This window comes from Helobdella robusta (genome assembly GCF_000326865.2).
Source record: "Helobdella robusta unplaced genomic scaffold HELROscaffold_27, whole genome shotgun sequence".
NCBI classification, from domain to species: Eukaryota; Metazoa; Annelida; class Clitellata; order Rhynchobdellida; family Glossiphoniidae; genus Helobdella; species Helobdella robusta.
Window position 1 is genome coordinate 2,509,089 of NW_008704392.1, and position 21,011 is coordinate 2,530,099.

The 21,011-nt window shown below is 31.5% G+C and overlaps 2 protein-coding genes across 2 annotated transcripts in view; one reads left to right on the forward strand and one right to left on the reverse strand.

Annotated features, from left to right (window-relative positions):
• HELRODRAFT_173799 (hypothetical protein) overlaps window positions 1-3,095 on the reverse strand; it is a gene marked incomplete at both ends in the record, with an annotated part of 3,599 nt that extends 504 nt beyond the window's left edge. Inside the window, 2 exons of the mRNA XM_009020395.1 lie at window positions 1,484-2,468; window positions 2,632-3,095. Coding sequence (XP_009018643.1) covers window positions 1,484-2,468; window positions 2,632-3,095 — 1,449 coding nt within the window. The remainder of the gene's footprint in view (window positions 1-1,483; window positions 2,469-2,631) is intronic.
• Window positions 3,096-17,323: 14,228 nt separating this feature from the next.
• On the forward strand, window positions 17,324-20,030 carry HELRODRAFT_157132 (hypothetical protein; the record flags this gene model as incomplete). Its single annotated transcript, XM_009020396.1, has 4 exons — window positions 17,324-17,388; window positions 18,330-18,455; window positions 18,651-18,654; window positions 19,905-20,030. 4 exons carry the CDS (start codon window positions 17,324-17,326, stop codon window positions 20,028-20,030), a joined length of 321 nt encoding a protein of 106 aa, XP_009018644.1.
• Window positions 20,031-21,011: the final 981 nt, after the last annotated feature.

Sequence of the window (21,011 nt, forward strand, 5' to 3'; positions counted from 1 at the left end):
CACATTTAGTTGATAAGGTGATGACTCTAATTGCTCTTTTCATGTGTTTTTTGACTGAGCTGGTGACTGAGGGGTATGCACCTGACCACACTACATTACAGTAAGTTACCTGAGGCATACACAAGGCATTGTATAGCATATTCAAGCATCTCCTCGGCAAGAAAAACTTTATTTTGTTTATTATACAAATAGATTTGGCTAGTTTTGAGCAGATGTTGTCTATGTGTGACCGAAAGGATAATTTCTGATCCAGAAAGACTCCCAAAAACTTGACTACTTTACTTTCAATGATGTCACAACCATTTATTACAATTTTGAAAGGTTCTTTATAATTTAAAAAATTTACTGGACCAAACACAATCATCTGAGTTTTTTTCATATTTATTGTTAACTTATTATTTTTAAACCAGTTGCTAATGTGCACAATTTCTACGTTAGTTTTTGCAATCAATTCATTGATGTTTTTGCCTACACTGAAAACATTAGTATCATCTGCAAAGCAGATATAATCAAAGTAAGTTGAAGAGTTTGGCAAGTCGTTTATGAAGATAACAAAAAGCAGGGGCCCCAAGATCGACCCTTGCGGCACCCCAAATTTATTGAGCACTATCGCTGATACTTCATTTTTCCATTTCACGAACTGATTTCGATTTGAAAGATAACTTTGTATCCATTTTAGTGTTGTGCCTCTTATTCCATATTTTTCAAGTTTTCCCAGAAGTATCCTGTGGTCTATACAGTCAAATGCCTTGGTAAGATCTAAGCAAGTACCAACAACATAATTTTTATTTTCTGTCTTTCTCCCGATTTTACGAAGTAATTCTATAATAGCTAATTCTGTTGAATGGTTTTGTCTAAATCCAAATTGAGAATTCGTTAACAAATGATTTTTTTCTAAAAAAAGGATTAACCTGTTGTACATCAACTTTTCGATTATTTTAGAAAAAGCAGGTAATAGTGCGACGGGTCGATAATTCGTAAAATCTGATTTTCCTCTTTCCTTTGCTATGGGAATGATTTTAGCCGTTTTGAAACAAGAAGGAAATTGACCTGACATAAAAGACAGATTAATAAGATGTTCAAGCACATGTGCTGTTGATCGGATGGTAGCCATAACAATTTTACTAGGTATTTCATCCAGTCCAAAAGACGATTTTGCTTTGATTAGTTTTGCTGTAGTTATTATTTCTTCTGTTGTAGTTTGCAAACAGAAAAACGAGTTTGGCAACTGATGATGAATTGTTTCTTTCCATGATTGATTATCCGGTAAGGATTTCTGAAGGTTTTGAGAGATGTTAACAAAGTAGTTATTTAGAAAATTTGCAGGCGATGCTATAATTTGTTCATTATCTGTGATCGATGCAGGGTTGATCTTTTTTTGCCTGCTTGTTAACCTATTAATTATTGACCAAGTTTTTTTCGAGTCATTTTTATTTTTGTCTAACAAATCACAGAAATATTGCCTTTTCAGAATAGATTTAACCTTGTTGCAAATTTGACTTTGTGATTTAAATTTCAGAAAATTCTCACTACTTGAATTTTTAATGAACTTTTTGTACAAGTATTTTTTTTTATTCAGCATTCTGCGAAAATCAGTTGTTACCCAAGGCTTTTGTTTTAAAATTTTTTTAATCTTTCCTAATGAGCTGATCTGACAGCAGTCTTTAAATGCCACACGGAAAATGTTGGTGAAAAGTTCGAAAGCAGCATCCACATCTGAGCACAGTAACACATCTGTCCAGTCGGTCGATAGCAGTCTTTCATTTAGTTTATCAATTCTGTGTCTTGAAAAAGAAAATTGATTTTCTCGGTTTTCAAATTCTATTTTCACTAATTGTTGCTTGAAACATGCAACTATGGGTAAGTGATCCGAAATGTCTGTCAAATGCACTCCACAAACTGTTACGTTCTCCGATGCATTGGTAAAAATATTGTCAATCAGAGAGTTTTTTTGTATGTTTATTCTTGTTGGTTTATTTATTAATGCTTTTAGATTATAAGATGTCAGTAAATTTTGGAGTTGACTACTGTAAGATTCGTAATTTTCCAAAAGATCTATATTCAGGTCTCCGGTTAAATAAACTAGTTTTTTCTCATTATTTATGGCTAACAAAACTTGTTCAAGTTGCTTCATATAAACTTTTTTGCTGTAATGTGGTGGTCGATACGTAACAATAATTAATGAGTTGTTTTTAGACGAGATTCCCACTTCAATTGCAAATAACTCTAGTTCATTTGAAATCATCAAATCATTTCTTATCTTAAATATAATATCATCTTTTACAAAGAGGCCGACTCCACCCCCGTGTCTACCGGAACGATTTTTGCCAACAAAATTGAACCCATTAATCCCAATCGAATCTTCATTCACTTTGTTTAGCCACGTTTCGGTAATGGCTATGACATCAAATTTGAAATCAAAACTTGTTAAATAATCCTTTAATTCTGTTGATTTATTTACTAAGCTTCTTATATTTATATGCATTAAATTAAATGTTGTATTTGTTGTCGAATGATTATCATTAAATAATTCATAATCATTATTTATTTCAGCAGAGTTGTAAAATGTTTTGCACTTATTAACAAAAAAATCATCATCTACAATTAAATTAGCCATTTTTAAAATCTAACTTTTTTTCATTGAATTTCCATTCTCTCACGATGATATGCTGCAGCATTACTTCCGGGTCTTTCATTTTACCTTCATCTTTCTTTTCAACGCAAACTCTGAACATGGTTGAATGTTCGTCGTTGTTAATTGCTTTGGGGTCAGTTTCGTCAGTTCGCTTTATAACTGGGAAACATGTAATCACGTTTATACCACTTGTCTGCAAGAACTCCACAACATCATCTCTGTGGCATTTCTTTACATTGCTTAGGCAAAAAACTTTTTTTTTCATGATTATTTTATCAGGTTGTAATTTTACATGTTCCATAATTTTGGTGCCGATATTCCTCTTTGCAGGTTTTTTTGATTGTTCCATTTTGTTGATGTTCTCATTTGATGGATTTTTAACTGTGTTTACAACGTTTATATTTTTTTCAACAGAACTTGTACTGAGTTTGGTTCTATTCTTGTTTCTGTTCACGACCATTGCATAGGTTTGTAACATGTCGCTTGGTGTTTGTACAGCGTCTGACCAAGCTATATTGTTATTGTTTACGGAATTTATTTTAGCTATTTCTAATTCAGGTTCATGCAAATTACTAACTGGATATTTATTAATCAAGTTTGTACTATCTAAGCTATATTTATTAATGCGGTCGCGTACAGACACCTGTTCGTTACTTAGACGCACGTTGTGCATTGACAGCAGTAATTTATTCATTTCCGTTAATTCATTCAATTTTTCTACCATTTTGTCATTATTTATTTGAATAATATCTAAAATATCTAACCCTTCTCGAGGAACTCTGCTTGGATTCAAGATAACAAAAGTCGGCAAATTTTGTTGTAAATCATTTGAAATAATATATTTAAATATTTCAACTAACTCGACTACCTTGTCAACTTTTTTATTTCCACCTTGTTTGAGTGATAATTTTTCTTTTTTATCTTTTTTTATGATATCCAATTCATTAAGTAACAATTTTTTGGCAGTAGATATTTCTTCGGAATTGTAGAATTCTACAACTGCATTTTTAAACTTTTCATTTTCGATGATATTTAAATTTTCGCAAAAAAACCACAAGAGTTCAGAAATCTGCAGTCGCTTGCTGGCCATTTTTCATACATACATACATACATACATACATACATACATACATACATACATACATACATACATACATACATACATACATACATACATACATACATACATACATACATACATACATACATACATACATACATACATACATACATACATGCATATGTACACACACACACACAAACACACATACGATACGATACGATATATTTTATTTGCTTCAAAAATAAGAAAAGAAGACAGGATGACAATGATCAAGTTATCAGGCAACTTATCTAGAATGGCCGCCTTACAAATAGTTTTAAACAAAATGAAATTTAAACTAAAAATTTCGTAAAAGAAAAATAATAATGTTCAGGAACTAAAATTGTTTCACGAATAATCCACTATATCCTTAAAAGTTAAAAATTAGAATTTTGAATTATGGTTCAGTAAATTGTTCTTCAGTTTGTTTTTAAATGTTGACAAAACTTTAGTACCTAAAACAGAATTCAAATCACAATTAATTATTAAGTTATTCTAAATTGCACAAAATATGAAAAAATAAAATATTCGTTTTTGATTTATTACATCGTATTATGTTTTTGTCCCGATTATTAAAAACAAAACAATAATAATTAGAAAAAATGGTTGGTAACAATCCAGCGTAATGCTTAAAGACAAAATTTGCGCATAATTATACATGGAGATTCTTACAGTTCAAATTACGCGTTGAAATAAACAGCTCCTCTGAGGTAATTGTCCTCATTGCTTTTTTCATGAACCGTTGCAGCGGTTGTGTCAATGATGTTACCGTAGACGAGATGAGGAAGGCAAATTGAACTGTACAGAAGTCTTAAGGTACATCTTGGAAGAAAGAATTTTATGCCAATGATTTGGATACTTTGTTTGTTACGTAACTTATATGCTCTTTGAATGTTATTTTATTGTCAATTACTATTTCCAAAAATTTTGACGACTTAATTTCTGATATTGTTTCACCATCAACAATAATTTTATAAGGCTCTTTGTGATTTAAGTATTGGACGAGTCCAAAAACCAAAAATTTAGTTTTTTCCTTGTTGAGGGTCAGTCTGTTATTTCTGAACCATTGAACAACGGTCTGAACATCATTGTTAATATCATTTACTAACTCATTAACGTTTTTATCACTTTTGAATAGGTTCGTGTCGTCAGCATACATCACGTAATTGAATCTTTCTGATGCGTTTGGCCAGTCATTGATGTAAATGGCAAACAATAGATGCCCAAGGATGCTGCCCTGAGGTACTCCCACATTGATCTCTTGCAATTTCGAATCTTTTCCATTCCACCTCACATACTGCAATCTATCACGCAGGTAACTCTCCAATAATCTGAAGACTTTCCCTCACACTCCATAACTTTCTAAGTTTCTTAGAAGAATTTCATGGTCGACGCAGTCAAACGCTTTACTTAGGTCTAGAAAAATGCCAGCGGTAAGCTTTTTCTCTTCGGATGCTTTGCCGATGTTACGAATCAGTTCAATAATTGCCATTTCTGTCAAATATTTTTTTCTAAATCCATATTGATTTTTTGAGATTATGTTATATTTGCCGAAAAAAGATGGTGATTTATTATAAATGATTTTTTCATAAACTTTTGAAAAACCCGGTAGCAGTGAGATGGGTCTAAAGTTAGATATTTTATAACTGTACATACATACATACATACAAACAAACAAACATACATACATACATACAAACAAACAAACATACATACATACATACAAACAAACAAACAAACAAACAAACATACATACATACATACATACATACAAACAAACAAACATACATACATACAAACAAACAAACATACATACATACATACAAACGTAAGCGAATAGATCCCCGCCAATCACATGCGTTAATTTGGTTACAAATTATAAGGTTTTATAGCAATTTCGCCAAAAAAAGATTTTTACCCTTAACCTTCTTAATGATTGGGTAAATTAATATCTGGCTGATTGGTTTTGATTTGTCAGTTATTTGGTCAACAGTAAATGATTGATTTATTAATAATAAATCAATCATTTATAAAATAGTAAATTAATATCTGGCTGATTGGTTTTGATTTGTCAGTTATTTGGTCAACAGTAAATGATTGATTGACAAGGTTGTTTTGATAAAGCTGGCCGGCTGATTTTCATGGTAGTAAAAATTTATTTCAATCATTTAATTTGTTTCAACTGTTGTTTGAAATATTTCGTTGTTGGTTGGATAGGCGTGCCGTGTTGGATTTGTTAATTTGTTTTTGCACGTGAAAAATTTAATTGAATATTTTATTCGGAAACTTTTTTTCTGAATGCTTTTTTCAAATTCTAAAATGACTAAACACTACAGTTCAAAGTATCTGCTATTTCTAAATATTTACACAAAAATATAAATTAATTTAAAAAAGATTTTTAAATATTTCTAATGTTAAAAACTATTTTTTCAAAATGCAAATGTTTCAAAAATTAAAATCTAAAACAAACACTGGCTATATATAAGTTTTTTTTGTTCAAATTTTGATTTTAAACAGTTTGCTCGTATAATTTACAATCAGCACAACTGCTTATTCAAATATTTGATCTAAATTTATTGATATAAATTAATAAATAAAAAAAACGTTAAAAATTTTTCTATAAAAGCGATCGAAATTTAGGCATGAATCGTGTTTTGGTTTTGCAATAAATTATTTTATTCCAGAGAATAAAATAACTTATCTCGGCGAGATGTTCATTCTTTATTGCTCTCTCATTGTCTGTCTGCTCTGCCAGTACTCCAGCTACGGTATATTCAGAAAATTGAATTATCTATTTAAATTTACGAAATATTTTTATCTATAATTAAACAAAAAATTGTTTTCTGTCATATTTGATAATGAATGTTTGAATTTATTTTTATGAAATAAATAATATTTTGAAAAAAGGGTTGGACTGTCCTGCTTTCGCCATGAGAGCTTGGTATGGCGGTCATCCGGCTCCGGTTAATGTAGATATTGCGGCTGGGAGCCAACTTTTACCAGTAACTGGATAGAATTTTTTTCAAAATTTCTGCTTAATGAACTAAATGACTATTTGGTTTTATACAATTTTTTTCTCACTAATTTCCAGACACATTGCTTACACGGGGGTATCATAAGATCTGGCGATAGTATTTTAAGTCACATTTCTTGAAACAATTTAATTATTAAAACTAAGTATGTTAATTCTATAAAACTGTTTATTTAATAGAGAACATTTGTCCTTATTTATAATTGATAAGATTATGTAACTGGGAGAGGAGTTGTATCTAAAAAAATCATTTCATTACACTTCAATCAAGTTCAATAATTTTTTCCATGTTTCAGTTTTTGTAAGCAAAATTGTTGCCTAAAACGTTTATCACAGATCCATTGTAACTCGCTCTACTATGGTCTTCTGACTCTATACCCTATCCTTTAGGTAAAGCTTTTAACTCTGCTGCTCGTCTAGTTGCTCGTGCCCCTTTCTTTTCTCATATATCTCCATATCTTGTTCTCTTGCACTGGCTACCTATAAAATATAGAATAATTTTTAAAATTTGCACGTTCATGTATAAGTTTCAATCTAAATTATTTCCTAAGTATTTATCAGATATATTAATTGAACCTAAACGCCCCGGTTTACGATCGTCTTCTTCTTCTCGCTTTTTCTTAACTCGTGTTAAACACCCTTTTGCCAAATCTGATTTTGCTCTTTCTGGTCCTTTTCTCTGGAACTCTCTACCTACTTCTCTGACTACTTCTCCATCACTTGCGAAGTTCAGAGCGGATCTCAAGACCCATCTGTTTTCAAAATTCATTGAGGAGCGCTGTTGAACATCGCGGAAATAGTGCTTTATAAGCTAATTGATTGATTGATTGATTGAGTGACTGACTGACTGACTGACTGACTGACTGACTGACTGACTGACTGACTGACTGACTGACTGACTGACTGACTGACTGACTGACTGACTGACTGACTGACTGACTGACTGACTGACTGACTGACTGACTGACTGACTGACTGACTGACTGACTGACTGACTGACTGACTGACTGACTGACTGACTGACTGACTGACTGACTGACTGACTGACTGACTGACTGACTGACTGACTGACTGACTGACTGACTGACTGACTGACTGACTGACTGACTGACTGACTGATTGATTGATTGATTGATAAATAAATTTTTTTTCGGTAATTTTTTGAAACGGTTTGCTTGGCTTTCAAATTTTTTCAACGTCTAACAGCAATTTGGCAGATTTTTTTTCAAAAATTTTATTCACGCTAATCTGTTTAGTGACCAATTTTATTTCTGCTAACAATATAATTCCAATATAATATAATTCCTTGAAAAACGGTCATAATGCAAATTTAGGCAGGATCTTACAGAGGCATTGGTATGAATGTAGGAATTTTAAAAAGGATAGCTGGAAATGAATTAATAAGAAATAGTTTTTTGTTCAAGGGTCAACTATATAAGGTTTGTTTTTTTTTCAAATAAAATGCTGATAAACTCCAAATAATTAGCAAAATAGTAAAAGATTTAAAGATAACTAAAAATTAAACAACTGTCTTATATAAATAAATTAATAAAAATATTTCAACAAATTATCATCGAATAGATCGAGTGGAAACCAATACAACGTCCTAGACCTAGAAGGTAAAGTAAGAATGAGCCCGCTTTGACCACTGGACTAAAGAAAAATGGACACTAATTGGAAATCTCTTTGAAAATTATTTTAAATTGTCCTATTGGTACTATATTATTAATTCTAATAAGAATGAAAAGGTTTTGAGAATAAATTTAAGTTTTGAAAAATTTTGTTAATTTTCAATTTTTTTAAATGTTTAAAATTTATAAACACAAAAACGCAATGCAATTAATTAAGTTTCGTGAAACCACATTAAAAACGATTGACAAAAAAACGAATGGCTGTTAAAACGCTGCTCACTTATATGAAGTTATGGTTGTAACTTTTTTAAATCAAATTTTAAAGTATTTTTCGATATTTTGCTAAAATCTATTCTCAGTGGATGAAAAGTTTTTCAAAAAAATTGAACGGTTGTCCAAGATTGGTTAAACAGAATAGGACAGCGTTTTCAAATGTTTGTCAGTTATGTGATATTATGGTTGAATCGAAGTTTAGTTCAATTCTCTTTTCTTTTCGTCTACATTCATATTATATATTTCTATTCATTATATCTCGTTTAGAGTTTGATCGGTTAGAAAAATGTTTAATGGCGTGTTTTTTATCTTTTAATTTTTAACTTTAGAGAAAACGGGTCATAAAATATTTTGGCAATGCTGTTATTTTGTTTTAAAATAACCAATTCTAATAATTTACTAATCAATTCAGGTGTTTTTTTTTATATGTTCGCTCCTCCATTCGTTCGTAGGTTCGTTCGTTTGTTCGTTCGTTTGTTCATTCGTTCATTCGTTTGTTTGTTTTAAATTGTCATTTCCTACATCATTCATACAGTTCATATTTATCTAATCGACATTGCATCTGGAATAATGAAAAAATTACAGTATCTTTTTCCAATCTGTTTTTTAGATTCACTACAGTTGCCTGCTCATCCGGTTCAAATGCAGACAGAAACCAAACATTCAATGTTTTGAGTCTTGGTGTACGAGTGCCACAAATTATAACACGGAGCTTTAAAAACTTAGACGTGTTACATACATATACATGATTGACAGACATACACAATTTTACTTACACATATATTTTCTTTCTCTCTCTCTCTCTCTCTCTCCCTCTCTCTCTCTCTCTCTCTCTCTCTCTCACACACACACACACAAACACACACACACACACACACACATAGATACACACACATAATCAGAAACATAGACTCAAAACTCTATATACACATGTTTACACGTTAAATAGAAGCAAAGACAAAAATATACCCCAAGAACAAAGAATAATAATTACTCCTCGGCATCACGTGTCAAGCTTTATTTACAGTTCTATAGATGTCTCTATCATCGCTTTCGTGAACCAGTCTCTTTTTATGAATCTATGTTTTGCTGCTTTGCATTTTTATGTGTGCATGCTTGTCAAGGATTTAAACATCTTTGTGTTCTTACAATGTCTATTTTCTGTTAGCATGTTTAACCGTTCAAATATTTTGACTGTTTTTTAGTTTTTTGAACATTTTTTAGTTCCATCCATCCATCCACTATTTATTCATTCATCTATTCATTCGTTTCTTTATCAACCCATCTATCAATTCATCCATTAATCCGGTTACCTAATTTTTTCTATGCTCTTCTCCATTTCTGGATAATTTTTAAAAAATTTGATAGATGTTGGATAGTTAGTTAATAAATTTGATAGCACAATTTCGTTTTTCATCTTCAATAGTTTCAGTTCAGGTTCGTGTTTATAAACAGATGTGAAAAGCATTGCGTTTTTGCCTTGATGGATTTGAGTTTACTATGCGTGTGTTTAAAAAACTATGCGTGTGTGTTTCAGTGTGTGCGCGCGCGCGTGTGTGTGTGTGTGTTTATTTCAGTGTGCGTGCATGTGTGTGTTTGTGCCTGCGATTGATCGATTGATTGAATAGATGTAGATTTTATAAGCATTCATATAATATTTTTTATGTGTATCAATGTATGTTTGTGTATGTGTGCGTACATGTTTGTGTATGTGTGCTTATGTTTGTGTGTGCCAGTGCTCTTTGTGAAGAAGACACTCGAAAATAGAAGTAATAAGAATGGAGAGGCATCAGGTAAGGTTGTGTGTCTGACGTAACCGTATCGTGTTTGTGTGTGTGTGCGTGCGTGTGTGTGTACGTGTGTGCCTGTGTACGTGTGTGAGTGTCCGTGCGTGTGTTTGTTTGTATAAGCTTGTGTGTATGTGTTTATTTGGAAATGAAGAAGTCTCGGTACCTGTATCAAAGTGTTTGTATGCGCGCACATGTTTGTGATTGTATGTTTCTTTTAATAATTTTTCTGTTTCAGTGTTTGTTTGTTTGTTTGTCAGTATGTATATATGTCCGTCTGTTTGAATTTCACTTTTTTTTGCTTCGCCTGATTTGGTGACCGTTTCAAAGCTGTGACTGTTGATACTTCTTCGTTTATGTATATTATATTCTGGGAATATGCGTGGATTGTCATTTTAAATCGCATAAACAACTAGTTTGTCTTATTTTCATTTATGATTTATAAACTGCATGTACGTACGTCTGCATTGTATACATTAGCGTGAACAAGAGCATGTTACAGCAGCAATATTTGAATTAAATCTCGAAAGCTTATCCTGGTAATGGCATGTCAGACGGACATAAAATGACTGAGCACAAATTTTATAAAGTCATCCATCTAAGTGCCATACGAAATCATACACACTTACATACCTATACACTCACGGACATAAACACGCATACATACCTATACACTCACTCACACAGACATAAACACAAGCACATACCTCGCGTCTGCCATCTATTGATGAACATCAAAAATGAACATTTGGACACGTACATTTGAGTGCACACATACAAATATATACATACATACATACATACACGCACGCACGCACCAACCTGTATCTACTTAAACACACATTCATACGTATATAAACATATACATACTTATACCCGCATAAAAACACACTCACTAACACGCACATATATGCAATACATGCATGTCCAATACACATCTATCTACACACATATACACAAACAAATACAATAAATATACTACACTAACTTTAATGCATATACAGACACACACACGCACAAACATACATATACAATCCACAGAAGATACAACGAATGCATACAAAATACAAAACATACAAACTATACTTTGTATGTATACAATACGAAAAACGAATGGATTCATATGAAAGTATCTGAAACAACAACAAAGTGGAAACCTCTTTGCTTTAATGTGCTAAGTGACTTAAAGAGTCATACTCAATAGATTACGACAATTATTATCATTATTATTATTATTATCATTATCATTATTATTATAGGTCATTATATAACAAACAATAGATAATAATAATAATATATATATTTCGAATTTGATAACTAATCATCATTATCATTGATGGGTATGGATGGACTAATTCGTCAACCGCACATTTGCTAATTCTCCATCCATACATTCACATATTTTTCTATCCATTTATTCATATGCCCATCTATCCAATTTATCCATCTATTTATTCATCCATCCATCCATCCATCCAATCCATCCATCCATCCATCCATTCATATGTTCATTATATTCTCTGGTAGCATGTAATGATCTTTTTTATAGAATTATTTTTTCAAGAGTAAAATTGTAGAATAATAACAATAACAATAATAATAATAAAAATAATAATAACAATAACATTATTACTATTGTTTAATATAGTATAATTAGTGATAATAATTTTAATATAATAATTAATACGAATGCACCAAACTGAACACACACACGCACGCACACGCACGCACACAAACAATCAACTAAGTAGATATAACAAACTGGAAACAAAAATAGATACACACATACAAAAATACATACAGACATACAAACATACACACATGCACACACATACACACACACACACACATACAAACAAACAGATACACTGACAAATACCGCTACAACCTACATTGAATATTAAATGCAAACAAAACGCCACCAAGCTCGAGTGATAACAGTAATTACTACTACGATACCTGAGCAAACATAACCAACATACAAACAAACATACATACATACATACAAACAAACATACATACATACATACAAATATACATACATACGTACGTACATACATACATACGTACGTACATACATATTTGCATACATACATGCAACCGAATAAACATACATTCATACATACAAACATACATACACACTGTATGTATATACAAACATACAAATATACCTTTATATATATATATATGCAATATATACGAACATAGACATACAAAGTAAATGTATTTAAAAAAAAAAATAAAAAAATTTCAGTATCTGGGTTCGAGTACAAACTCCGCCTGTTATATGCAAGTAACATGTGACTCTGGATTTTCGCGAAAATTCATATACGCTGTTGTTAAGAAAAAATTGACTCTCAATTTTTTATCTGTCTGCGTTTGTGCGTGTTTGTATCTGTGTGTGTGCGCGCGTTTGTATTTGCGGGTGTGTTTATTCGTGTGTGTGTGTGTTTTAGTTTGAGGCTGACACACATATGTGTGTCAGCATACATACATACATACATAAATACACACACAAATAACCACACACACACATACATACATAGATACACACACGCGTGTGTGTGTACGTATAGGACGCAATAAGTTATTAATGTTTGTCCAGATTATTTCACGCATTCTCCACCTTCAATAATCCTATGATATGTGGCCTGTGCGCGCGTGTATAAACTACATTTCACACCACACACGCACACATACACACGCACATACACAAACACGTACAATTACACATACGTGCACCAACACAACACACGCCAATACCACATACATATCCAACCACATACAAACACACACACACACATACAAATACACACACATATACAAATAGACACACACACAAACTCACACGCACATAAACAAGCATCTGACAGGCCTAAAACCGCAATTATTATTACGTTACGCGGTTTGACTGAAGCTTCTTGTATGAGTGTGTATGTGAGTGTGTGTTTGTGTTTGTGTATATGTGAGTGTGTGTTTGTGTTTGTGTGTATGTGAGTGTGTGTTTGTGTTTGTGTGTGTGTTTGTGCGTGTATGTTTAGTCATATTTGGAATATACCAGTTTGTGTGTATAAAACAATAAATATAACAAAGAAAATAATAATAATAAATATAATGGTATACAATATAAATCAACACAACACAAGACAATACAACACAGTACAACACAATACAATACAAAACAATACGATACGATACGAATACAATACTATAAATACAATACAATGCAATGCATAATTCCCTAATTCTATTTCATTATACAATGCATAAATAACGAGTGAATGAATGAATTGATTGTTGTGATATGTAATCCGACCGAAACTTAATTTCTTATGTTTATTAATGAGGCCACTTTTTCTACTTCAATTTTTATTTGCACAATTATTTTATTATTATTATTTTTTATTAATTTTATTATTATTATTATTGTCATCATTATTGTTAACTTTTTTTTATTTATGGTATCAATATGACGTAGATTATTTTTTAGTATGATAGTTATAACATTTATCTTAGTATCTTTAACAAGTAAAATTACTATTATCATTACTATTACGACGACGACGACGATGATGATGACGATGATGACCGATTTCATCAACACTTATCAACTAAAATATTACATAATTGCTATTAATTAATGCCTACTGCATAAACAACAATCGTTACTTCATCTACTACTACAACTTCTACTACTGCCACTGCTACAACTACTACAACAACAACAACAACAACTACTACTACTACTATTACTACTACTACTGCTACAACTACAACAACTGCTCTTACTACTACTTCTGCTACTGCTGTGGCTACTGCTGCTACTACTACTACTATAAAACTACAACTACTAATACTTTTACAGTCACCAAAAACAACAAATATATTTTTTTAATTATACTGGCAAAAAAAACTAAAAAAAACAACACAATAACAGCTGGAAATGATATATAAGCTTCTTAAAATTGACTGAAACTTAATTTATTGTGCGCTCACTTTTTTAAGACTCCAGCATAATTAAATGGAATTTTTCATTAAGCCCTATATAACTATATATATATATATAACATTGTATATGTATGTATATATAATATATAATATACAATATATATATATATATTCTATTATATTCTATATATATTAAATTTTATATATATATATATATATATATATATATATATATATAAACACACACGCACACACACACACACACTCACACACGCACACACACACTTACACACACACACACACACACACACACACATATATATATATATATATATATATATATATATATATATATATATATATATGTGTGTGTGTGTGTACACTATTTATATATAAACTTAATAATATTAATAATTTCAATAGAAATTAGTAGCTCTTTCTATCACAGTAGAAGTAGTAGCAGTAGTAGTAGCAGTACTAGTAGTAGTAGTAGTAACAGCAGTTTCAGCAGCAGCAAAAATAGTACAGTTGTAGCGGTAATAATGGTAGTAGCTGCAGCAGTAGCAGTAGTAGTAGTGGTGGTAGCAAGTAATGGTAATAGTTTCAGTAGTAGTTAAATTAATTGTGGTGGCATATTTCAGATGGTGGTCAGGTGGACTAGCAGACGTCGTGTGATTGGGGGGCGATAAATAAAAAATAAACGTCCAGCCACTAATTGTTATGTCTTTCCCTAACTATTTAATAACCGTTGTTAGGTTTTTTATGCTCTTTCCAACACTACTTACTCTTCTCTCTCTTGCTCTCTTTCTCTCTCTCACTTTTTCTCTCTCAGTTTCTCTCTCTCTCTGAAACTTTTTATTCCATTTTCCATCATTCGCCTTCTTACATTCAGTTGGAAATACAAATGCTTATGAAAATATATCATTCATATTTCAAACTATTACTTTTATTATTACTGAAACCAGTAGAAGTAGTAGTAAGAGTAGTAGTAGTAGTAGTAGTAGTAGTAGTAGTAGTAGTAGTAGTAGTAGTAGTAAATGTTGTTGTTTTTGTAGTAGTAGTAGCATTAGTAGTGGCATTAGTAGAGGTAGTAGTAGTGTTTACTCGTTGTTACAGTTGTAGTAATAGTAGCAAATGATGTGCACTAATATTAGGCTACAAATTTTTGATACATTTTTTTCAGACTTTTACCAACTCCACTAACGACAGACTTGGTGGTGTCCCCAGAAGATGAGCTATAAATAACTTTTCACTTGCAACCGTGTAAAAGTGAAAACGGAAGTGGAAGCAATTAACAAGATGGCGCGTAAAAAACGATTGGTTATTTTTTTCATGTCAACGTAGTTTTTGTTCTTGTTGTTGTTTGAGTGGTTGACTTACAAATAGTAGTAAAAATAGTCGTTGTCGTAGTAGTAGTAGTTGTTGTAGTGGTAGTAGTAGCAGTAGTAGTAGCAGCAGCATCAGTAGTAGTAGAAGTTGTAGTGGTAGAAGTTGCTGTTGCAGTTGTTATTAAATGATTGTTAGACTTTTTTTTACTGATGATTATGTTTTTATAACTGCAGCATCATTTTATGGTTGTTGTGATGTTGTTGTTGTTTTGTTGTTGTTTTGTTGATATATTGTTGCGATGGTTTTGTTGCTGTGATGGTGTTGTTGTTGTGATGGTGTTGTTGTTGTGATGTTATTGTTGTGATGTGGTTTTTGTTTGATGTTTTTGCTTGATACCTATCAGTACGTGTTCTTTTTTTAATTTTTTATCATGTCGGTAGGCGGGACTTGAATCTAATAACAAAATACCAGCTTAATTCACTGTATAAGCAGTAGTAGAAGTTGTAGTGGTAGAAGTTGCTGTTGCAGTTGTTATTAAATGATTGTTAGACTTTTTTTTTTACTGATGATTATGTTTTTATAACTGCAGCATCATTTTATGGTTGTTGTGATGTTGTTGTTGTTTTGTTGATATATTGTTGCGATGGTTTTGTTGCTGTGATGCTGTTGTTGTTGTGATGCTGTTGTTGTTGTGATGTTATTGTTGTGATGTTTTTGTTTGATGTTTTTGCTTGATACCTATCAGTACGTGTTCTTTTTTTAATTTTTTATCATTCTTTATAATTTTTGCGGACTTGAATCTAATAACAAAATACCAGCTTAATTCACTGTATAAGCACTACATTCCATAAAAATCGAACTATAGTAATACATAAGGAAAACTATTCGGTTGATTCAAGAAGCTATATATCAAATATATCGAGATATTCATTCTTAAATTACATATTTTATGCTCAAGAGATTGAGTACTATATGAATTTTAAAACGAACCACCAGCTTAGTTCACTTTATCAACTCCACATTCTCGATAATAAACAAATCATTGTGCCTAGTTCATAATGTGTCAATTCGTTTCCAAAAACAAAAAATGATGAATATTATTCCATTCTAAAAACTGAGTTTTACTGAGTTTGAAATAGAATGTAGCTCGCCATGGCCCACCCCCTTCCCTTTCTAGATCTACCACTGGTGAAGATGGTACTTTTTTTTAATTATAGAGGTTTAGATTCGAAACACTGTAATAATTTATTATTACATCTTAATATTTTTTATTTGGTTTAAAATTTTAATGAATTTTAATTTGGTCATTCATATAGAATGCATTTTGAACTGTTTTACATAATTGCGTGATTTTTGTAAAACGGCCAAAGAGTTTACAATCTGTTTGATAAGTCTCAAACGCCGGTTGTTTTTAGTTCTTTGTGTAGTAGCCATTTAAAGATATTATCGTTCTGGTTGATTTTGTTCTTGCAGTACGCCGGCTTATTGATTGATTCGACGGTGGCAAAGTTTCCGTTATTCCATCAAGTTGTTCATTTAGAATTTTGGTTTTGTATCTTGGTTGCTCAAGTTTTTGTCCGCCAGACGATGTCACGTTATTCTAGGCCACCAAACTCTTCACTTTTCGTTAGGAATGTTCCTGACGAAGCTCGGTAAGTTTGGGGGAAAGTTAATTTTAAATTTATCAACAGTTTTACCTTGGTTCATTTAATTTGTTTTTAATTAATCATTATTTTTTCAAAATTCATCTAATTGTTTTTTGCCATTGGTTATTTATTTTATTTTTATATAGCAGCTATACTATATTATTATAATCATAATATTACACATTACTATTATATTATAAATTATAGCCTTTTGATTTGGTCCTGGTGATTTGATAATTTTTACTGCTATCATTCATTGGGAATTCTGAATCCAACTTCAGGTTGACTGTAGTTAATTGTGCACAGGCCACAGATCAGTTTTATTTCATATATAAAATAAATAATTTTACATGTAGTTTAGCTTTTTGCAACCGTAGTTCTTAATATTTAATAAATTCAACACTGATTACTAAATTTACTAAACTACGTTGTTGTCGGTTCTGTTTTACCTTTTTAGCCTACAAGTTTAGTTTGGTATTTTACTTAGTTTGAAAATTGTCAATCATTGCATTTATTACTATTAGTTTATTTCACCATATTAAATGCTTTTCCATAGGTATTTATATCAGATTATTTATATAGCCAAAGAAAATCTGATATACTTGTATTAAATCATAATTATTATTTAAAATTATCTTCTTGTATTCTTCTTCTTTCTCGTGCCTTATCCTTTCAGGACATTGGTGATCATCAACCCCCACAAAACCCTATTTTTAACACTGAAGTAGTTGAAATTTATAGCTATTCAACAAGTAACACAAGAACATTTTGAATGTTATTTGTTGTTGATCGCAATCTTTCCAGTGGCTGTAAAATTTTCCATCCCTCCTTTCCGCATGATGTGACCAAAAAACTTTAAATGCCCCTGCCTACTGTACTAGTTCTGTTTATTTAATTAAAATTAAAGTTACATTTTATTCTATTAACTCTTATGCTACACAATACAGGACTGAAGAGTTGAAATCCTTGTTCACGAAGTATGGTCCGGTAAGTGATGTCTACATACCATTAGATTACTATTCAAGAAGGCCCAGAGGGTTTGCCTACATTCAATATCCTTTCCCTTTTTTAATGTTTTTCCTTTTAAAATGAATTTTTTAACTTTTTATTTTTCAATTTTAACTTAGGTCACCTAAATTTTAATCTATAATTTTCATTATCTTATGAGGCTACAATTTTGTTGAGTCCATTGAAACTGATAACAGTTTTATATTAATTAAAATCAGGTTAGAGACAAGCAAGTTACAGATTATTATTTGCACAGACAGACAAGTCAATTGAATTTACTAGTACAGACATTAAAAAAAATCTAACCCTATTCTGCGGTTTAAACAGACAGATCAAGATATATTTGATTTGTTAGTTTTGGGTAATAAATTAAATAATATGTTTATATACAGAAAATTTTTTCATAAGACATTACTTAAGCCTATAAAATATTTAATGCTTTAGATACAGTCAAGACAGTTATACAGACAGTTAAAGCAAAGTTACAGTTTTATATAAATTGGGTAAAGAATTATGTACAGACATGCGACAGATGAATAAAAACAAGAGAGAGTGAAAGAGAGAGAGAGAGAAAGAGAGATTTTATTTCGTTAAAGAATTTGACAGCAGACCTACAAGATATGCTGACATACAGACTTTGCTGTTTACACAATGTTCTTGTAACTTTTTTCTTGAAGATGTCATAATTTTTGTAATAATAATGCTTCATTTAATTTTATCGGGACGTCTTTTGTTTTAAAAAAATATTAAAAAATTATATTTTTAAGTTTGAAAAAAAAATATTTTAATCGTTTATAATTGAAAATTAGATCCTGTCAGTGCATTCTCAAGTAGTCTCTCTTTCATCACATTTTGATGGTATAATCAAAATATCACCAGCTCTACTCATATCTTGTCAATTGACATTTTTACATGACTGATTAAGGGACGGATGGTTTATAAAGGTGATCAGTTTTTTCACCCCAAAGCCTCATCTGATATCATTGCTGTGCCTGCCAGAAAACTGAGTTGAAGATTTTTATTGGTGAGGTTTTATGATATGTAGTAGTTGTAAGGCCATCTGATAAAAGATTATGTAGTGGTTACGTTTCTGCAAGAATTTGGGGTCAAAATAAAATGTTGTAAACTGTTGCATATTCATTCAAAATTACTGTGGAGATGTGATGAGCCTGTGGTAGCTGTATTTCTTAAGTGCACGTATAAACATTAATGATGGCTTAAAAGTTGAAATCCATTTCGTTATATAGAATGTATTATTGCATTAGTACATTTATTTGCTCGATGCATGTGTATGTGTTGTATACAAGACGCGTATATTTGTGCACATAGTCGTGTACACTTTACAAATCTCAATGTAATTTATTCCTGCGAAAATATAATAAAATATATAGACTTCAGGTAATTATCTTTCATTGTCTGAAGTAGCGGAGCAATTAATTACTTCAATAAAAAGTCACGTTAACTAGCTAGAACCCTTAACTCTCCGTATGGTATGATGCGGTGCTACGTATGAGGATGCTAGAGATGCCGAAGAAGCCCTGTACGCTCTCGACCGACAGAGGTTCATGGGCAGGGAACTGGAAATTGAATTTGCCAAAGGGGACAGGAAAAGTAACCGATGTTCATTGTTATCATTTTAATATTTCGTTTGTATGAATACTGTTGGAAAAAAAAATGTGACACAAACGTAAAATGCGTATTTCGCCACGGCCAAAAAAGACTTGAGTAGCAGACGGTAAACACTTGCTAGCAATACTACGGTGTTATAAAAATTCCAACATCTCCAACGTTAGCACCTAATCAGATGAGGACGAGGGAAAGATCGGACCGCTATGACGACGATGACTACAGAGGCGGCGGTCGTAGAAGAGGCTACAGTAGAAGCCCGAGAAGAAACTACAGTAGAAGTCCCAGAAGGTCTGTTTGGTTGTGAATGTTAGATGTGTTCTTTATGTTTATGCATGCTTCCATTTTTGCCTTTTCATGAACTTATTGCTTGCTGTTAATATATTCATTTTGAATCTTAAATTCTATGCACGTCTGCCTAATTAAAATTTTCCTTACTCAACGTTTTAGGAGGTCCAGAAGTAGGAGCAACAATCGCTCGAACAAGTCTGTCTATCCTGCAGATCTCTTCTCTACATTTACTTTTAAATTTAAATATCTTCATTACCTCGTTGTTAGCTACGTATATTTACATACAAGGGTAGATGATTTTTTAGATATCGCGATGGTAATGCTCAATTAACATTAGCACTGTCGCCTGTGAATGTTTTATTTTCTGACCATTTTCAACATTTTACTCTCAACAGGAGAGGTCGATCCAGGTCATATTCGAGGTCACACAGTAGGAAGTTAGTATTAGTGTTTAGATCAAAACACAGTTCTATTGATTTTCTGTTATCTTATTCTGTATCTTCTGGATTGGGCGATTTCTTTAAACGAAGGATAGTATATCAAAGAAAGATATCAAATAAAATAAGATAACCTTAGAGTCGCTATTTCTTTCTTGGTTTTGATAACGTTGAAGTCTATAAAATAAAGATTTAAACGTACAATAATTACTAGTCACATTCATTACCATTGGTAATATTTGGTCAATTTTGTATAGTCTAGAAAAA